The 17,125-nt window shown below is 44.8% G+C and overlaps 1 protein-coding gene across 6 annotated transcripts in view; it reads left to right on the top strand.

Moving 5' to 3' along the window:
- iws1 (interacts with SUPT6H, CTD assembly factor 1) overlaps positions 1 to 17,125 on the top strand; it is a 59,107-nt gene that overhangs the window by 14,367 nt on the left and 27,615 nt on the right. For all 6 annotated transcript variants that reach the window (XR_015078727.1, XR_015078726.1, XM_085990676.1 and 3 more), the window contains exons 2-7: positions 139 to 254; positions 1,364 to 1,718; positions 5,103 to 5,162; positions 5,852 to 6,479; positions 13,038 to 13,104; positions 16,531 to 16,643. Coding sequence is in view for 4 of the 6 variants with exons in the window: in XM_085990676.1 (XP_085846802.1) it covers positions 139 to 254; positions 1,364 to 1,718; positions 5,103 to 5,162; positions 5,852 to 6,479; positions 13,038 to 13,104; positions 16,531 to 16,643 (1,339 nt within the window). In the remaining 2 variants the exon portion in view is untranslated. The remainder of the gene's footprint in view (positions 1 to 138; positions 255 to 1,363; positions 1,719 to 5,102; positions 5,163 to 5,851; positions 6,480 to 13,037; positions 13,105 to 16,530; positions 16,644 to 17,125) is intronic.

The raw sequence follows: 17,125 nt of genomic DNA, 5'->3' as shown, positions 1-17,125 counted from the left end.
GGATATCCCAAAATGCTTCACAGCCAACAAAGTACATTTGACTGGTTATGTGCACTAGGGGTGTCGGCCGGAGTGTTCTGATGGTGATGTGCATTGGCAGTGGTGCTGTGGCAGTGACTGTTGCTTTACTTTAAATAGATGATGGTGGAGCAACGCCGGTGCAGGATGAACACAATTCAGGCTCGGATGACCAGGCGGACTCGACCGAACATCGTGCTGCATCTGAAGGCAGCAGTGTGGGACATCACTCTGAGGTAAGAGACTCGTTTGTCATCTTGGTCGTTCCCCACCCCCAGTATTGTCCCCATCTTCGGTCCCTCAAGGCCAACAGGCACAGACTTGAGCATATCTGGTGCATAACTGGTTTAGCCATACCTTACCAAATCTGACAGGACCACATCTAGGATTTTGGATCTCACTGTCCTCAGCCAAAACCAACCATTGCTCTAGGATCATCCTGAAGAACAAAGATAACCCTGGCTTCTTTTCCCTATCTTCGCCTCTAACAACAAATGCAAGGTGCTTGTGAGCTGTTATGTCACTTAGGTTAAAACCGTCTGTATATCTGCTTCTGCTGCTTCCTCTTGCACACCAAGCCAAACCTCCCCAGGGGCGCCCCCCGGCCCTAGCCCTGAACCTGCATTTTTCTCCAGTTTCCCTCCCATCTCCATTCATGTCCTCTCAAGCTCATCTTGTTCATGAGACCCGCTTCCTGTTCCCACTAAATTGGCTTTGCGCTGTCAGTCTACTTGCCTTGGATGAGCCATAATTTCCTCTGAGCGTGGGAAGGATTTTAAATATTAGAAGAGAAAGCTCTCCTGATGACCTGCTGGGTAAAGGCACCACCTGATGTGGTATTGAATCGTATAGACTGTGCTCAATCCTCCTTTCCCATCACCCCTATCCTCACCTTAAACTTAAGATCCTCATCCTCAAGTTCTTCATAGTTTCACCCCAGCTATCTCGGCAACCTCCTCTAGCCTTTTACCCATACTCTCCAGTCCTCCAACTCTGGCTTTCAATACATTTCCCACCCACCTTTTTATCCCACCATTGATGATTGAATTTTAGCCTCTTTGGCCCTACAGTCTGATACGCCACCTCTAAACAGCTCTACTTCTTCACTACTCTTTCCACCTTTTAAAAACCTTTCCAACAGCCATCTTTTCAACAAAGCTTTCAAATCATCCTTCACAACTCTCCCTCGATGACTTGGTATTCTCCCCTTTATTCCTTTTTATTTGTTTCCCAATTTCCCCACCTCCATATAGCACTGTTCAACATTTTCCTTGTTAAAGGCACTGTATAAATGAAAGTCATTTTTAAAACCCCAGTCTCTGAAAGTTTTTATATTCTGTTTCAGGACGAAAGCCACAAAGAAGATCAGAGTGATGCAGAAGACAGTGACGGCCCCGCCCGGCCATATAGCAGGGAGGAAAACCGCGCTAGCAGCGATTCAGAGAGTGAGGAACCCAAGAAAGCTCACAGCATCGAGCAATCAGATGATGAAGCAGGCAGCGATAAGGGGAATCACTCCATAAATGAAGACAGCGGCGGAGAGCGCGAAGGGAGCCACGATCGAATGAATGACACAGACAGTGAAAAGGATATGAGAATATCACCGGAGCACAACGAGAGCCGAGGGGCCAGTGATGACGACGGTCCCGTGCCCCACAGGGCAGCTAACAGCAATGATGAGGAAGAGGGGGAGAAAACAGGTGTGTACTGGTTAAAGGAAACCTGCCATCGTTCAAGTAGTTGCTAGACATATACAGGATTGGAAATGACCCCTGCATTCCATCTGTCCTGGTCCAAATTCTACAGAATGTCATATCCCACAATGCCTCCTGTATCAGATTTTCCTCCAGGCACTTACCCAACTCTCTTTGATACAGTCAGCCTCACTGCTTCCATAAGTTCACCATCTTAAAGTAATTAAAGCGAAACTGTCTTTTAACCTTCCCTCTTCTAAGCTTGCGGCTGTACCCTCTTGTAGACTCTGCGACTGTGTTAAACGTGAAATTTTATCTTGGCTGTATCCTTCAGGATCTTCAATATTTCATAAGATCTGACCGTTTCAGTGTAAACATTCCCAGCTTCTGCAACCACTCCTCATAACTCGGTGTCGAATCCCGGCTGTCAGTTTAATTATCATTCACTGCACCCTCTCCAATGTCTTGGTGTCTCTTCTCATAACACGGTGACCAGAACCTGCCGTACAGGCTAGGTGTGATGTCTGATCTGTATCTCTGGGTTAGGGAGGGTTAATGGTAGCCAGGGTTCCCACTCTTGATCGCTACCTTGTAGGACGTGGGAGCGTGGGCATTGTATTCAGTGGGGACAGGATCTGGTTCCACTGTGATGTGCTCCATGATTGAATAGTATAGTGCCAACGTTCATGCACTGTCTAGGCTCATATGAAAAATGTTCACTCTGGTGAGACACTGATGTTGCCCTCATCTTTTATTTTTTTAATTTAGTAGTTCTATGATAGGATTGCTCACACTTAGTTTGGAGCATGGTATTGCTTTCACGATTAGTTTGAGATATAAGGTATGGTTTTTCTTGTAGTTAGCTTGCGATGTAGTGTTGCACACTGTTAGTTTCCAGTGTGATGCTGCTCAGTGTTTTTGGGGAGTTTGGGGCTCGGCGTTGCTTAGTTTGAAGTGATGCATTGCTCACAGTTGGAGGCCTGGGTGCGCTGTTGCTCGTAGCTTTGGGGTGCAGATGTGGCCTTGTTCATGCTTAGTTTGGGATGTGGGGTGTGATGTTACTGTTAGTTTTGGGGTGCAGATGCGGTGTTTCTTTGAGTTAGTGCTTGGTCCACGGGGTTGCTCACTAGTTTGACGTTGTTCTTGATTAGTTTGGAATGTGAGGCACAGTGCTGGTCACGGATTTTTGAGGTGTGAAGCTGGGTATTGTTCATGTTTAGTTTGTCCCACTTTCTTCCTCTTATATTCCCCACGTATTAGATCTATTATATTAGAAAGACAGTCTTTCAGAAGGAATTTTTTTCTTTTTTAGCCTGGTGCGATTCCAATCCTCATTCCTTCCTGATCTCATTTGGAGCCATCTCATATCTAGTGCACTGCTTTGCCTGTCTCCTATATTCAGTTAATAGGCAATTCTTCTGGTATATCCTATCCCATTGCTATAGTGATGGTCCAATTAGTGCCAGATGTCGGCAGACTTGCTGAGAATTTGCAGCATTTAGTTTTTCTTGTTACCTACTAACACTTAATCAGCTGTTTGAAATGGAGTAGCTGCATCCAGGCTAGTAGGATGCATCGGGATAGAAATTATGGCACCAGCTCTCAATGTAAATATTAGGGTATTGGGTAGCTGACAATACCTCCTTGTAAGAAGGAGCACAGGTGGTTTAGTGGTGAATGAACCACACAGTGTGGTACTGCGCTCGCAGACCAGGATAATCCCAGCTCGATATCCACTCTGTGCTGGCTAATCTCAGGCAGGGCAGGGGTAATGACACTAGAATTGGGCTAGGGCACAGAAAATCAGACAAGTGGCCTTGCTCAAGATCACTATCCATTGCCCCCTATTGGAAAGTGGATGTGTGTACATCAGACGAGAATGACCTTGATTCTGATGTTCTTCCGACTGGGAACCTGCCACTACTGTCTTGACTCCTGCATGAAGAATAGGCATTTGACAGGTTCAAAGGGACCAATCGAGTGATGCTGAGTCTCTCGACAAATAAGCCTCACCTTCCCCCCACCATATTAATGCAATTATGAATGCAGCGAACAGAATGGCCCCCTGATTTCCTGGCAATATAACTCCTAGTTAGTGAATCAGTTCTACCCAGGATTCTGCTCCTGAAGTGGGTTTGCTTTAAGCTGGACTGATTCGCCGGGTTCGGGTTAAAGCTTACACTCCTTTCAGAGGTTAAGTGTGGGCAGATTTTGGATGTACTTAACTTTTAAGTGATTAAATTTACAGGATAGGGGAGCTATTCGTGAGCAGCTGCTGCACCCACAGTAGGTTTGTATCAGTGATGGATGCTCTGGGTAGTAAATATTTAAGATTGGAATGAAACTGTGCTCGTGATAAGCATTTGACCATATTATAACTAGTGATAGAACCAAAGATCTGTTAACTTGCAGGTTCCACAAACACTTGCTGCCCTCCAGTACTTCATGTGAGCCTAAATGTGTGTTTGCGAGCTGATCGTGTCGTTGTCTGGCGTGCAATTTCCAGCAGGGATTGCAGAACGGAGCTGGGGGGGCCCGAGAAACCTCACTGTATTTCCCCCCCTCCCTCTCTGAGACCAATTGTAGTGCCCAACTCCCTCCACAGCTGAGACCAGCTAACCAAGCACAAACCACCGGTGGAATCTTGCTGCGTGTGGACACAGTGCTGCCCAAGTGGTAACTTTAACCTCTCAGCCATCAGAGAGACCTCAACAAAAGGGTTTTATACCAGAATAAGGAAAGGGTATGGGGAAAAGGACTTTAGGAAGGATGTGAAGGCACTTGAGAGGATGCAGACGAGATTTACCAGAATGGTTCCGGGGATGGGGGATCTTAGGCACAAGGACAGGTTGGAGAAGCTGGATTTGTTTTCATTAGAGCAAAGGAGGTTGAGGGGTGATTTGATAGAAGTGTGCAAGATTATGATGGGTTTGGATGGGCTAGATGGGGAAAGGCTGTTCCCACTAGTTGATGGTACAAGGACTAGGGGACACAGATTTAAGATTTTGGGCAAGAGATACAGGGGGGACGTGAAGAAAAACTTTTTTATGCAGCGAGTGGTGAGGACCTGGAACTCGCTGCCGATGGAAGCGGAGACACTCAATGTTTTCGAGGGGAGACTGGATAGGCACTTGAGGGAAATAAATTTGCAGGGTTACGGGGATAGAGCGGGGGAATGGGACTGACTGGATTGCTCTACAGAGAGCCGGCACGGACTCGATGGACCGAATGGCCTCCTTCTGTGCCGTTATGACTCTGTGGATCGCTCTTCCAGAGAGTCGACACAGGTGCGATGGGTTGAACTTATGTGCTGTAAAATTCCATGATGCTGAGCGTATAATATTTGATGTCTTTTTGTGAAATTCCCAACACACTGCTGCTCTATTTCAGTGAAGAGGAAGAAGCCAGTCCTGTCTGATAGTGAGGACGAGAAAGAAGAACTGAATAAACGTGAGTATTCAGCAGTGAATCAGGGCAACTTCAATGAGTTTGTGTGATGCAAGGTTTGCAATGCAGCAAGGATAGCCCCCCCCGCCCCCCCACCCAATGTCACAGAAACATTTACCTTTCACGTGGAGATCAGTGTTTGTGAGCACATTGTGTACAGAACTTACAAAATTCAGGCAGTTTATGCCCTGTTCAGGCACGCCCTGGCTTCGGCCCTGTGTTCATTGCCCTGGTTTTGGTCTGTGTTCACTGCCCTGTTCAGATACACCCTAGCTTTGCTCTGTTTTCACTGCACTGATCAGACACATCCTGACTTCGACCTGTGTCCACTGCACTGATAAGACACGCCCTGGCTTTGCTGTGTTCGCTGCCCTGTCCAGACACGCCCTGGCTTCGACTGATAAGTCATAGTCCCTGAAGATGATGCTACTTGGCATTACAACCTAGTTTTTTTAATTGCATCTGAAGGTGTGATTTGGAGCCATCCTTCACTCAGTACAGTGATCACTACATTCTAAAGGTGAGTAATCTGCCCTTTCACTCTTGAAGTGTCATATTTTTATGATGGGAGGGTTATGTGGTTGTGTCATCAAACCACATTCCCAGCACCCGTAACAAATGAGTGTGTATGAAAGGTTTAACAACCTGATGCAGGACTGATCTAAAGGAGATGTTCTTTTTCTCACTCGCAGCTGCAAAGAAAAATCGTGTGATGTCGGACAGTGAGGGCTCAGACAGTGACTTTGCCCCCACCAAGAAGAAGCCCAGTATCTCGGGTGGGGAGGAATCAGACAGCGACGCTGGTGATTTGAAGAGAAAGCAGGCTGCCTTGGGTGGCGAGGATTCGGATAGTGACGCTGATGTAGCTACGGCGAAGCGTGTTGTTTCGGACAGTGACGATTCTGACAGCGGTGCCGGCATCTCAAAAGCCAAGCGCGTGGTCTCCGACGTTGACGACTCAGACAGTGACTCCAACACCCGTGTGAAAAAGCAGGTTGTTTCTGATGCCGAGGATTCTGATAGCAACACGGATATTAGGAAAAAGCGGGTCGTCCCTGATGGCGACGACTCAGAGAGCGACACTGCTCTTAAGAAAAAACACATTGTGTCTGAGGACGAGGAATCCAACTCAGACAGCGATGTCGCCACTAAGAAAAAACACATCCTTTCCGCTGGAGAGGATTCTGACAGTGACGCTGCACCAGAAAAACAAGGGTCTAAGAGCATCTTATCTGACAGTGATGAGGACGAGGAGAATAAGGAACCCTCCGAAAAAGCCGAACCTGGTCTGTTCGGCAGTGACAGTGAATCTGAGGATGAGTAAGTGAAAAGTGCTCCTAAAGACAAGGGTATGAGTATTGTAGATGCGTGGCAACATTTCCCTGCCTCTCCATCCTGGATTATTTCATAATCTCAGTAACACGTAATGGACGCATGCAATCTTCGTAGTCTGTTCAGTTATAGACTCTCATATATTTACGGCACAGAAGGAGGCCATTCGGTCCATCGTGCTTGTGCTGGCCGAAAAATAGCTATCAAGCCTAATCTCAGTTTCTGGCTCTTGTTCCGTAGCCCTGTAGGTTCTGTTACTTCAAGTGCATATCCAAATACTTTTTAAACGCGATAAGGGTTTCTGTCTACCACCCTTTCAGGCATTGAGTTCCAGACCCCCACCACCCGCTGGGTGAAAAAAAAATTCTCCTCAATTCCCCTCTAATCCTTCTACCGATTACTTTAAATCTATGCCCTCTGGTTGTTGACCTCTCTGCTAAGGGAAATAGGTACTTCATATCCACTCGATCTGGGCCCCTCATAATTTTATGCACCTCAATTAAGTCTCCCCTCAGCCTCATCTGTTCCAAAGAAAACAATCCCAGCCTATCCATTCTTTCCTCATAGCTAAAATTCTCCAGTCCTGGCAACATCCTCGTAAATCTCCTCTGTACCCTCTCTAGTGCAATCACATTTTTCCTGTAATATGATGACCAGAACTGTACGCAGTACTTTAGCTATGGCCTAACTAGTGTTTTATACAGTTCAGGAATAACCTCCCTGCTCTTATATTCTATGCCTCGGCTAATAAAGGAAAGTATCCTGTATGCCTTCTTAACCACCTTATCTACCTGTCTTGCTACCTTCAGGGATCTGTGGACATGCACTCCAATGTCCCTCTGCAGTTCAACTGAGAAATGTAGAGGAACAAAGAGCACCCAGCAGTACAATCCTGTGTTCAATCCTCCAAAGCTTGGCCTGCATAACACTAGGCTGAAGTACTAATGAGTAACACTAGGTTACAGGTCCACCCCTGTATGCCACCAGAATGAGGTAGCAGAGCTGTCACTGTAGGACACTGGGCTGAAGTCCTGGTGGGTATAGGCCTGTCACTGGGGATGGGAGAAATTTAAACCAAGCGTCATAGAAGTGTGTCACACATCAAAGTGTTTTGTCTATAAGAGGGATTTTATGTTTTCTTGTAGTCTGTTGACATTAACTCATTGAAGAAACCCACTGACCTCTTGCAGTAATAGCACATGATCTGAAACCCTCTGGTGTGGGCCTGAATGTAGTGCTTTCGTTTTTCCATCCGAATCCCTCGATCAGATTCCAGCCTATAACTAACTTCTGGGTTTCCATTATTCTATATATAAAGCAGCTTAACCTATTGATTAGATTCAGACCTGTATTTCGCTCCTGGGTATCAGTTGTTTTTGCTTGCTCATTTCTTTCATCCTCCATTTTTAGACCAATAAGCCATCATTCAAACAGGAGAGCTGGCAGAATACTGTCTCTTCAGCATTTCTTTTGCGCTTGCCTCATGCCTTTATTGACTTCCACCAGCCCCACACTGTCTATCAGCCCTTCTCTTTTTCTTCCTGATGTTGGTAGCCATGTTCGATCATAGCTACGCTGCAAGAACGTTTGTCAGACATCCTGCTTTAAGGAATATGTTGTGACTTACTGTCATTAACCAACTTTGTAAGTGCCTCCTTTTAGATAGCCCTCTGGTTTCTGTCGCCTCACTTTCTTGCCATTTTTGTTCCCAGTTCTTGGCTTTCATTTGCTGTCTTTTAGCACTCTTCAGTCAGTACCTGTGTAATGCTGGACTTTGAGACATTGGTTGCCGTATTCCTCATTGATGGTTATTGAGTTGCTTATGACAGTTGAATTATGGTCAAAGAATGAGGCTGAGTATTCCTACAGTAACCAGTCGAACACTGTTAAACTGGATTCTGGTCCTGAGGCAGTGTACTGAGCTCTGATCTATTCAACATTCACATAGCATGACAACCCTTCACTGTCTCATAGAATTTTATTTTTATTCAGCCTTTCATTTTTATTAATGGCTGGTTTATGCCTAGTTTCTAACTTGTTAGGTTAATAAAATATTGTAACAAAATAGGCATGTCCCTCCATTTGGGAGACTGGCGAGGTGTCACTAGATGAGAGTATCTCACTCAGGGCTGTTCAGTACACTGTCTATTGGAGCTAAGGGTGTTTGATATGCTCTTTACACTGGTGTGCTAGACATATGAACACACTCGGGTATTTTGATCATCTCCCTTCACTGTGTATATCAGAGATGAGACGGTTGCATTGATGGAATGAAAGGGCATTTTAGAAGAAAAATCCTTTACACAGGGAGGCTAAAATGTGGAATTCTTTGCTGCAAACTGTTGAAGTAGAGTCCATAATTTAATTTTTTTAAAGTGTATGAGGTGGCGTCTAAAAGAAGAGGAATATTAAAGGGTATGGAGAGCATGCAGAGAGTGAGATTAATCTAAGTGGCTCACGGAGAAAAAGGCGGGTGCCAATTTGATGGGCCAAATGGGCTGTTTCTCTGCTGTAAATTTCTCCGATTCTATAATTTATGGGAGGGAAGTGTTGAGCAACAAATATACTGGAGTTCTTGTGGAACTGACAGACCTTGTTGATAATGTAAATTCTATGGATGCAATTTTAGAGTTCAGCAAGGCCTTTGTTACCACATGGTGATTATGTCACAAGGTAGGAAGGTATGGAAGAGGAACCAAGTTGGTGAGGTGGGTTGAAAATTGCCTAAACCAGAGAAAATGGCGGGTGGTTGTGAATGGAGCTGCGTTGACAGAGTCACCTGTGGGTGTCACAGGGACCAGTGATTACAGCCATTACTGTTTACAGCGCATATAAATGATTCGGAGCCGAGGACAGAAGCAAAGCTGTCTACATTTGCAGATGTCATTAAATTGGGGAGAAGTGTATTCAAACAATAGGGAACAGGTGAACCAAGCACAAAAGGAATGTGGACAGGTGGGCTGATGTGGCAAAGGGAAAGCAAATAAACAGTGGGCGTGGAAGCTAGATGGTGGAAATATGCAGCCAGTCAGGCAGCATCTGCAAAGAGAGAAAAGCCAGGTTGTGACCTTTCTAGTGTGTACCCTTCATCAGAACAGACACCCAGCACTTGCACCCTTTCCATTAAACCAAATGGCTCTCGGCCACGGGACACAACGCAGGAGAGGGATCTGGGGCATTGGTGGATAGCTTACTGAAACCAACAGCGCATGGTGTGGCAACAATAAGGAAACCTAACCAGATCTTGGGACATATAACCAGAGTAATAGAGCATAAATAGAAAATAATGGGGTAGTATTTCAACTTGCCGTCTGGGTGTAAAACTGTCGCTGTGGATCGACCGCCCGTTATAGAAGCTGCCCGATTTTCAAATCCACTGAAATCAATAACTGATCCGCAATGCCTGTTTTATACTTGGGAGGCAAATTACCCCAGTGAGTCTGTACAAGTCACTGATGCAGTCACACCTGGAGGACTCTGTGCAATTGAGCTTAAGGCATGCCAGCTGTGAGGAGAGACTGAAGAACCTGGAATTTTTCACTCGTGAGAAGAGAAGACTCGAAGGAAATATTATTTCAAGTATTTGAGATCCTCGGGACCAGATAATCTGAACCCGGATCTGTTTCAGAAGCTCTAGAACTGGGGACAAGGACTCGAGCTTAGAGGAGGGAAGGTGTAGACAGACTAGATTTAACTACTTGACTCAGAGGCTGATGAGCATGTGGGCCTAGAAATTGACCGCCTGAATTTGGTCTGCATATGCTGATGAGGCTGGCGGCAGGACCACAGCAGATTGCTCCGCCGGCCTCGTTTGTTTAGTACCAGCGACCTGCATACACAGTCGCAGCTCCAGAGGCAGCACTCCTGCTCCTCCCTGTTCCACAATAAGGTAAGTTTAAAAAAAAACGTACACTTCTGCTGGCAGCCTCCAGTGGTCCAGCCTGAGGAAACGGTCATTCGCAGTTGAATTTTGCAAGGGGGCATTAATGGGCATTAGGCCCCCCGATTTGCATTTGCAAATCCAAAGGGCCTAATGCCAGTTTCACACATGCACCCTTGGTGCCTACGGAGGAGCCCCAACCTATATGGTGGGCAGCGCACATCCGTTGTGGAATGTGCGCACGGGCGCTGTCTGCCATATTGGAAACTTAGGTGCCTGTTTTACGCCTGTAAAGCAGGCCCGGCGAGATCCAATTCCTAGGCCATGGAATGAACATGGAGGCAGTGTGTATAGTTTGCATGGAAAAATTGAAGGGAACACTGAATAAATATTTGAGAGAAAGAAAGAACTTTGCATTTATGAAGCACCTATCACATCCTCCGAACATGTCAAAACTGCTTCATAGCCAATGATCCCATAAATATTTCCCCAGGTTTTAAACAGTTTTGCACTGTGAAATACAAATTGGGAACAGCTTCAAATACTGTAACTGTAAATTCAATAATTGATGCATTTTGTCTGCAGATGAACAAAGATAAACATGCTAATGTCAATCATTAATTATTGCTGTTAGCACAGCTTTGTGCTGTATCCACAGCTTATTTGAGTGGGTTGGACAGTTCTACCATTCCACAGCATGCATACTTTATAGCCTAGAAATTCCTCTACAATGCTTTGCATGTTGTGTGATATTCCACTGTTATTTTAATGGTAGCAGTAACATAGCTAAACAGGTTAAAGAAAGAGCTTGCATTTATATAACATCTTATCACATCCTTAAAACATCCCAAAGCACTTTGTAACAAATGGATACTTTTGTAGTGTAGTTTTGTAGGCAGCCAATTTGGACACAACAAGGTTCCACGTACAACAGTGAGTAAATGACCAGTTAATCTTTGCATAGTATATACAGCACAGAAACAGGCCATTCGGCCCAACCAGTCCATGCTGGCGTTTATGCTCCATTTGAGCCTCCTCCTGTCTTTCCTCATCTAAATATATCAGCATAACCCTCTTCCCTTCTGCCTCATATGCTTGTCCAGCCTCTCCTTAAATACACCTATACTTTTCGCTTCAACCACTCCCTGTGGTACTGAGTTCCACATTCTCACCACTCTTGGGTAAAGAGGTTTCTTCCGAATTCCCTATTGGATTTCTTGGTGACTATCTTATATTGATGGCCTCTAGTTATGCTCTTCCCCACAAGTGGAAACATTCTCTCTGTACCCACACTTTCAAATCCTTTCCTAATTTTAAAGACCTCTATTAGGTCATCCCTCAGCCTTTTTTTCAAGAGAAAAGAGACCCAGCCTGTTCATCCTTTCCTGATATGTATACCCTCACATTTCTGGTATCATCCTTGTAAATCTTCTCTGCACCCTCTCAAGTGCCTCCATATCCTTGTTATAATATGGCGACCAGAACTGTACGCAGTACTCCCAAGTGTGGTCTAACCAAGGTTCGATACAGGTTTAGCATAACTTCCCTACTTTTCAATTCTATACCTGTAGAATTCAACCTTCGTGCTCGGTTTGCTTTTTTTATGGCCTTGCTAACCTGTTGCAACTTTTAGTGATTTGTGTATTTGTACTCCGAGATCCCTTTGTTCCTCTTCCCCACCTAGACTCGCACCCTCCAAGTGATAAGTGACCTCCCTATCCTTCCTTCCAAAATGTAATACCTTACATTTATCTGTGTTGAACTTCATTTGTCAATTGTATGCCCATTCTGCAAGTTTATTAATGTCCTCCTGTAATTTGTTGCAGTCCTCCTCAGTATTGACTATCCCACCCAATTTGGTGTCATCCGCAAATTTAGAAATTGTTTTTGATTTAGAAATTGTGTTTTAGAAAATCTGTTTTCATGCTTTTTGACGACTGATAAATGTTGATAGATCACCAGGAGAACTCCCTGTTCCTACTCATTGTGCCATGGGATGTTTAATGTCTGCTTGAGAAGACACACTTCTGTTTAACATTTCATCCAAAAGACGGCTCCCCCCCCCCCCCCCAACTCGACCTTGTAGCCCTCACTCCATACTGTACTGAAGTATCAGCCTAGATTATGTGCTCATCTTGTGGAGTGAGGCTTGAAATCATTACCTTCTGATTCAAGGGGGTGTGACTACTACCTTCTGATTCAAGGGGGTGTGACTACTACCTTCTGATTCAAGGGGGTGTGACTACTACCACTGAGTGTGGGCAGTTGGTGGATATTAGTTTCTGGCACCAGCCTGATGGACTGCAGTTTCTCTTTCCTGTGACTGCCTTTCCCATGTCCATGTTTCTGATGATCCTGTGTAATGCATGATGTGATACATGGCAGGCATTAAAAAGTTTCCACCCATTTGACCAAGTGTGTGGAGATGTCAGCTGTCCTAGATTCTAGTGGGGATTAATTCCCATTGGAGGGTGTCCTAGGTTAAGCGGTTACCATTGGCAGTGTCAGATGATGTGTAAGTGCACAACAATCTTGCAGCTCACTGAGAGGCATTGGAGATAGAATGTGAGAAAGAGAAAAGTCCCTCAAGTATAGATGACGTTTCCTATTGACAGGATTTATGTCTGAGTAATCTGGTAATGTTTTCCTTTGCTTCCTCTAAACAGGGCTGGTGTTGGAAACTTGATAGCTGACATTTTTGGGGAATCGGATGATGAAGGGGAAGAGTTTACAGTACGTATAGAGTTGGTTTGTAAATATGCTGGTTCACCTGATTTATTCTCACTAACGAAAGAGACCTGCTAGCTATTGGACTCTCCCAGTGGAACATTAAACCCTGCCAAAGAATTTTATGCAATTCTTCAAAAAAGTTATTTTAATTTAAATAATGGAGGATTACAGTCTCGGCAGAGGGAAGGTCCTTGAAGGACTTTCTATACAAAAGACTTTTGTTTTTCTATGTTTCTAAAATGTGTTAGATAGCTCCTTACTTCTGTACTGTATTTTCAATCTGATGGACAGCCTGCCCCTGTAAGCCAGGTTACCCCCTAAGTTGCATGGGAAAGGTTATATGTCTTCCAAGTGCTGGTGATCGGGCAGCAGTGTGCTTTTGCCAGTGCCCGTAGTCGGGCACAGCTGCACACTCGGTGCCAGTGATCTGGGGCTCCTGGGCACTTGGCCAGTACTGGTGGCTGGACACTCGTGCGGTGCCAGTGGTTGGGCGCTGCTGCAGATTGTGCCAGTGATAGGCATTACTGTGCACTTGGGAGGTGTTGGTGGTCAGGCTTTCAACCAGTGATCACTTTGTATTGAGTGAGTCCTTTCTGCTGTATCTGTGATATTATCTCAGGTTCCAGCCACCCTCGTGTCTCTCTAAATGAGACTTCACTTTGTACTAATTAGCACCATAGATGTTTACAACACACAAGGAGACCATTTGTCCTATCATACCTGTGCCAACTCTTAGCTAGAGAAATCCAAAACTCGCCCACTGCCCCTATTAAACACCACAATTGTTTCTGCATCAATTGTATTTTGAACCAGTGAATTCTACAATCTCAACCCTTGCTGGATTCACTTTTGACCAGTTTAGCTCAGATTCCCTGCTAAACTGCACCTGGTATTGTCCTGCCCATTTCTTTAATCTGTGCCCATATAGCACCTTTCACATCCTTAAAAAAAAAAAAAGATTATCTGGTCATTATCACATTGCTGTTTGTGGGGCCTTGCTTTGCGCAAATTGGCTGCTGCGTTTCCCACATTACAACAGTGACTCCACTTCAGAAGTACTTCATTGGCTGTATAGAGCTTTGAGACGTCCGGTGGTTGTGAAAGGCACTATATAAATGCAAGTCTTTTTTGGTACACCCAAGTGCTTCACAATCAGTGAATTACATTTGAAGTGTGGTCACTGTTTTGAGGGCAAATGTGGCAGACGGTTTGTGCACAGCAAGGACCCACAAAAGGCAGTGACAGAAATGGCCTACTGCCTAGTAATCTCTAGTTTAACATCTCATCAGAAAGACAGCACCTCTGACATTGCAGCAGCATCTCAGTACTACAGTAAAGTGCCGGTCTAGATTTCTGTACCAAAGACCGCTCCAGTAAGTGAGTCCTCATTCCCTACAACCTGAAGTGTGACCAGAATATCTGGTAGTGTAGCTGTCACATTTCCGGATTTTTGACCATGTTTGCTCAGAAAAGAATTGGAAATGCATTACATTTAAGTGGTGTGTTTTTAAATTAAAGCGGATTCAAGCATCTTTAAAACTCTCCTCACAGCCAAATGACAGACGAGTTTATATGATGATAAGCCAGGCATTGAAGGTCTGTTCCACAATGACTGGGGGGACAATGGTTAATTAGCGATCTAATTTCAGAATTCCTACAAGTATCCACACCTATTGTTGTTGAGGTGACCTTATTCATTTAAGCTTGGTATGAGGTATCTACCAAAATTCCATTCTTGGGAGGTGGGGAGCGTTAGAACGCAACTTATTTGGTTGACCAGCATACTGGATTACTGAACAGGGAAAAGGTTAAAGGGACAGCTTCCCCCTCCCCACTCCTACACTCACTTCCTTTGGCCAGATGTAACACAAAGAATGAGTTCAGTTTAGTGTAAGAGCTGGTAAGGGAGACAACGGAATGGACAGATTTCCCCTAGTTAATAGTGCCAACTAGACCTCGAAAGAGAGGCTGTCAGATTAATTGTTTAGGCTGGCCAGCAAAAGTAAAGCGTGTCCATTAATAGAAAGAAAGACTTGCATTTATATAGCGCCTTTCACGACCACCGGACATCCAAAAGTGCGTTACAGCCAATGAATTACTTTTTTTTTTGAAGTGTACTCACTGTTGTAACATAGGAATCTGGTGTACTTTTTATTATTTTTCTTCTTCACGCAAAAGGAACCCTAGTTAGATTAAGCTGAGATTTGATTATAACTGTTGCTCTATGTTTTGTTGCTGTCTGTAAAATGAAGTAGTTTAACAATTTGTATCTGCCCTCGACTCACTGAAGTGTCATTAGTTCACCTCCCGAGAGACCGAAGGAGTACATGTGAAAGACACCATATCCAGTTCAGTTCAAGGGGACACCATTGTTACTCTCCTGGGTTATGCTAGTGCATGATTAGATATTGGGTAGTCTAGGCACACTCCAGAACGTAAGATACAGGGACCACTTATGGGAATGACCAGCACTATTGAACCCAAGAAGATATCTGAGGCAAGCCCAAAATTTGTAACAGTAGCATTGCCCAGCAGTCGAACAGAAACCCTTGTAACTGTATTTAGCCTCCTGGATGTATATAACCAACCCTCTTGTGATCTAAGCTGCAGATAGTGGAAAAATAAACTCTATTGAACCATGGGTAAGACTATAGCTCCATTTGAAGAGTGACCAACAGCACAATGGACCAAATGAAGTCTTGCGTATGACCTGGAAATGTTTAATGAGGCAGTGTAGAGGTAGCTTTACTGTATGTAACCCATGCTTTACCTGACTTGGAAGTGCTTGATGGGTGGTGTAGAGGGAGCTTTACTCAGCAACGGAACCTTGACCAGGGAGTTTTGATGCTGACATTGAATATCTGAAATGGAATGTGATTCTCCGGGTATATCATCCCTCGCCTTGTTGAGCATCAATTAAAACAAACAAACTAATATTCTGACTAGAATTGAACCATTCAGACTGCCTTGCCTTACTTTGTGCTGGAGTATATTGGAGCACCAGACATCACTCTTTTTTGTCCAGGGTCTTCCCCATTAGAACTGCTGCTATATATGCTATTTGATGTCCAGCCCACATGGCTCGCGGCTCTGAGAAGATCAGATGTTGGTATAGTCAATGTGCAGAGTTGCAGTGTACTACAAGAAAGGTTTCCTGAATGGATTTTTAAGAGCCAGGTTGTGAATTGTTCACTTATCCTTGGGCAGCTTTCAACTTGTAGGACTGCGAAGTGAACGCCTAGGCTGCCTTCAAAACGCCATAGCTCCTCACTAACACTCATGGATATACCAGGCCTCGAGTGTACAGGGCGTTTATTGGAAGGGTCATATATAAAGAGCTTGATTAAAGCACGCTCCTTCCAGCTATTTTCTTTCAGGCTGTGCTCTGCAGATGTTGTCTGTATCTCTAAACTGTATCCTCCTGCTCAGGGCTTTAACCAAGAGGACCTGGACGGTGAAAAGGCTGCTCTCGAGGCAGAGAGGAAGAAAATGGTTGCGGAAGAGTCTGACTCGGACAGTGAGGTCCGAGGAAAAGGGAGAGAGTAAGTAGAAGTATTGGCTCAAAGCTAAGTTCATACAACATGACCCGGGTCAGCTCCTTGTGCTGGGATGTGATTGTTGAATCTTGTGCGAAGGACAGTTAGTGTTCTAGGGCTGCAGAGTTTACTATAGTTTTTGAAATATATTTGCTGGTAGAAAGTACTTAATTGCATCCCAGTACCCCAAAAAATCAAACTTTCTTCAGAAATCCCTGGGGCAGAACAGAGCGAAGCCCAGTTGATTCAGTGGCCGAGATATTGGTAGACAGTGGAGAAGCCCAGTATGTATCATTCAATATTGCACCTTTGAGGATGACAATCTGGTAGAATGTTACGACTTGGATGGCCTCATCCTCTGCCTTGGAAATGTGTTACGTAGCCAGCTATGTTACAAGCCACTATCCTTTGGGATGTTCCACATGGTCAGCGGATGTATGGACCCCTCTGTACATTACTTGAGTGAGGTGGTGTGTGGGGACCCCCCC

Source organism: Somniosus microcephalus, chromosome 6 (assembly GCF_052327205.1).
Source record: "Somniosus microcephalus isolate GS21.2 chromosome 6, FLI_Smic_1.0, whole genome shotgun sequence".
Lineage (NCBI taxonomy): Eukaryota > Metazoa > Chordata > Chondrichthyes > Squaliformes > Somniosidae > Somniosus > Somniosus microcephalus.
The sequence above is the reverse complement of the archived record's forward strand: the minus strand, read 5'-3'. Positions and strand labels throughout refer to the sequence as shown.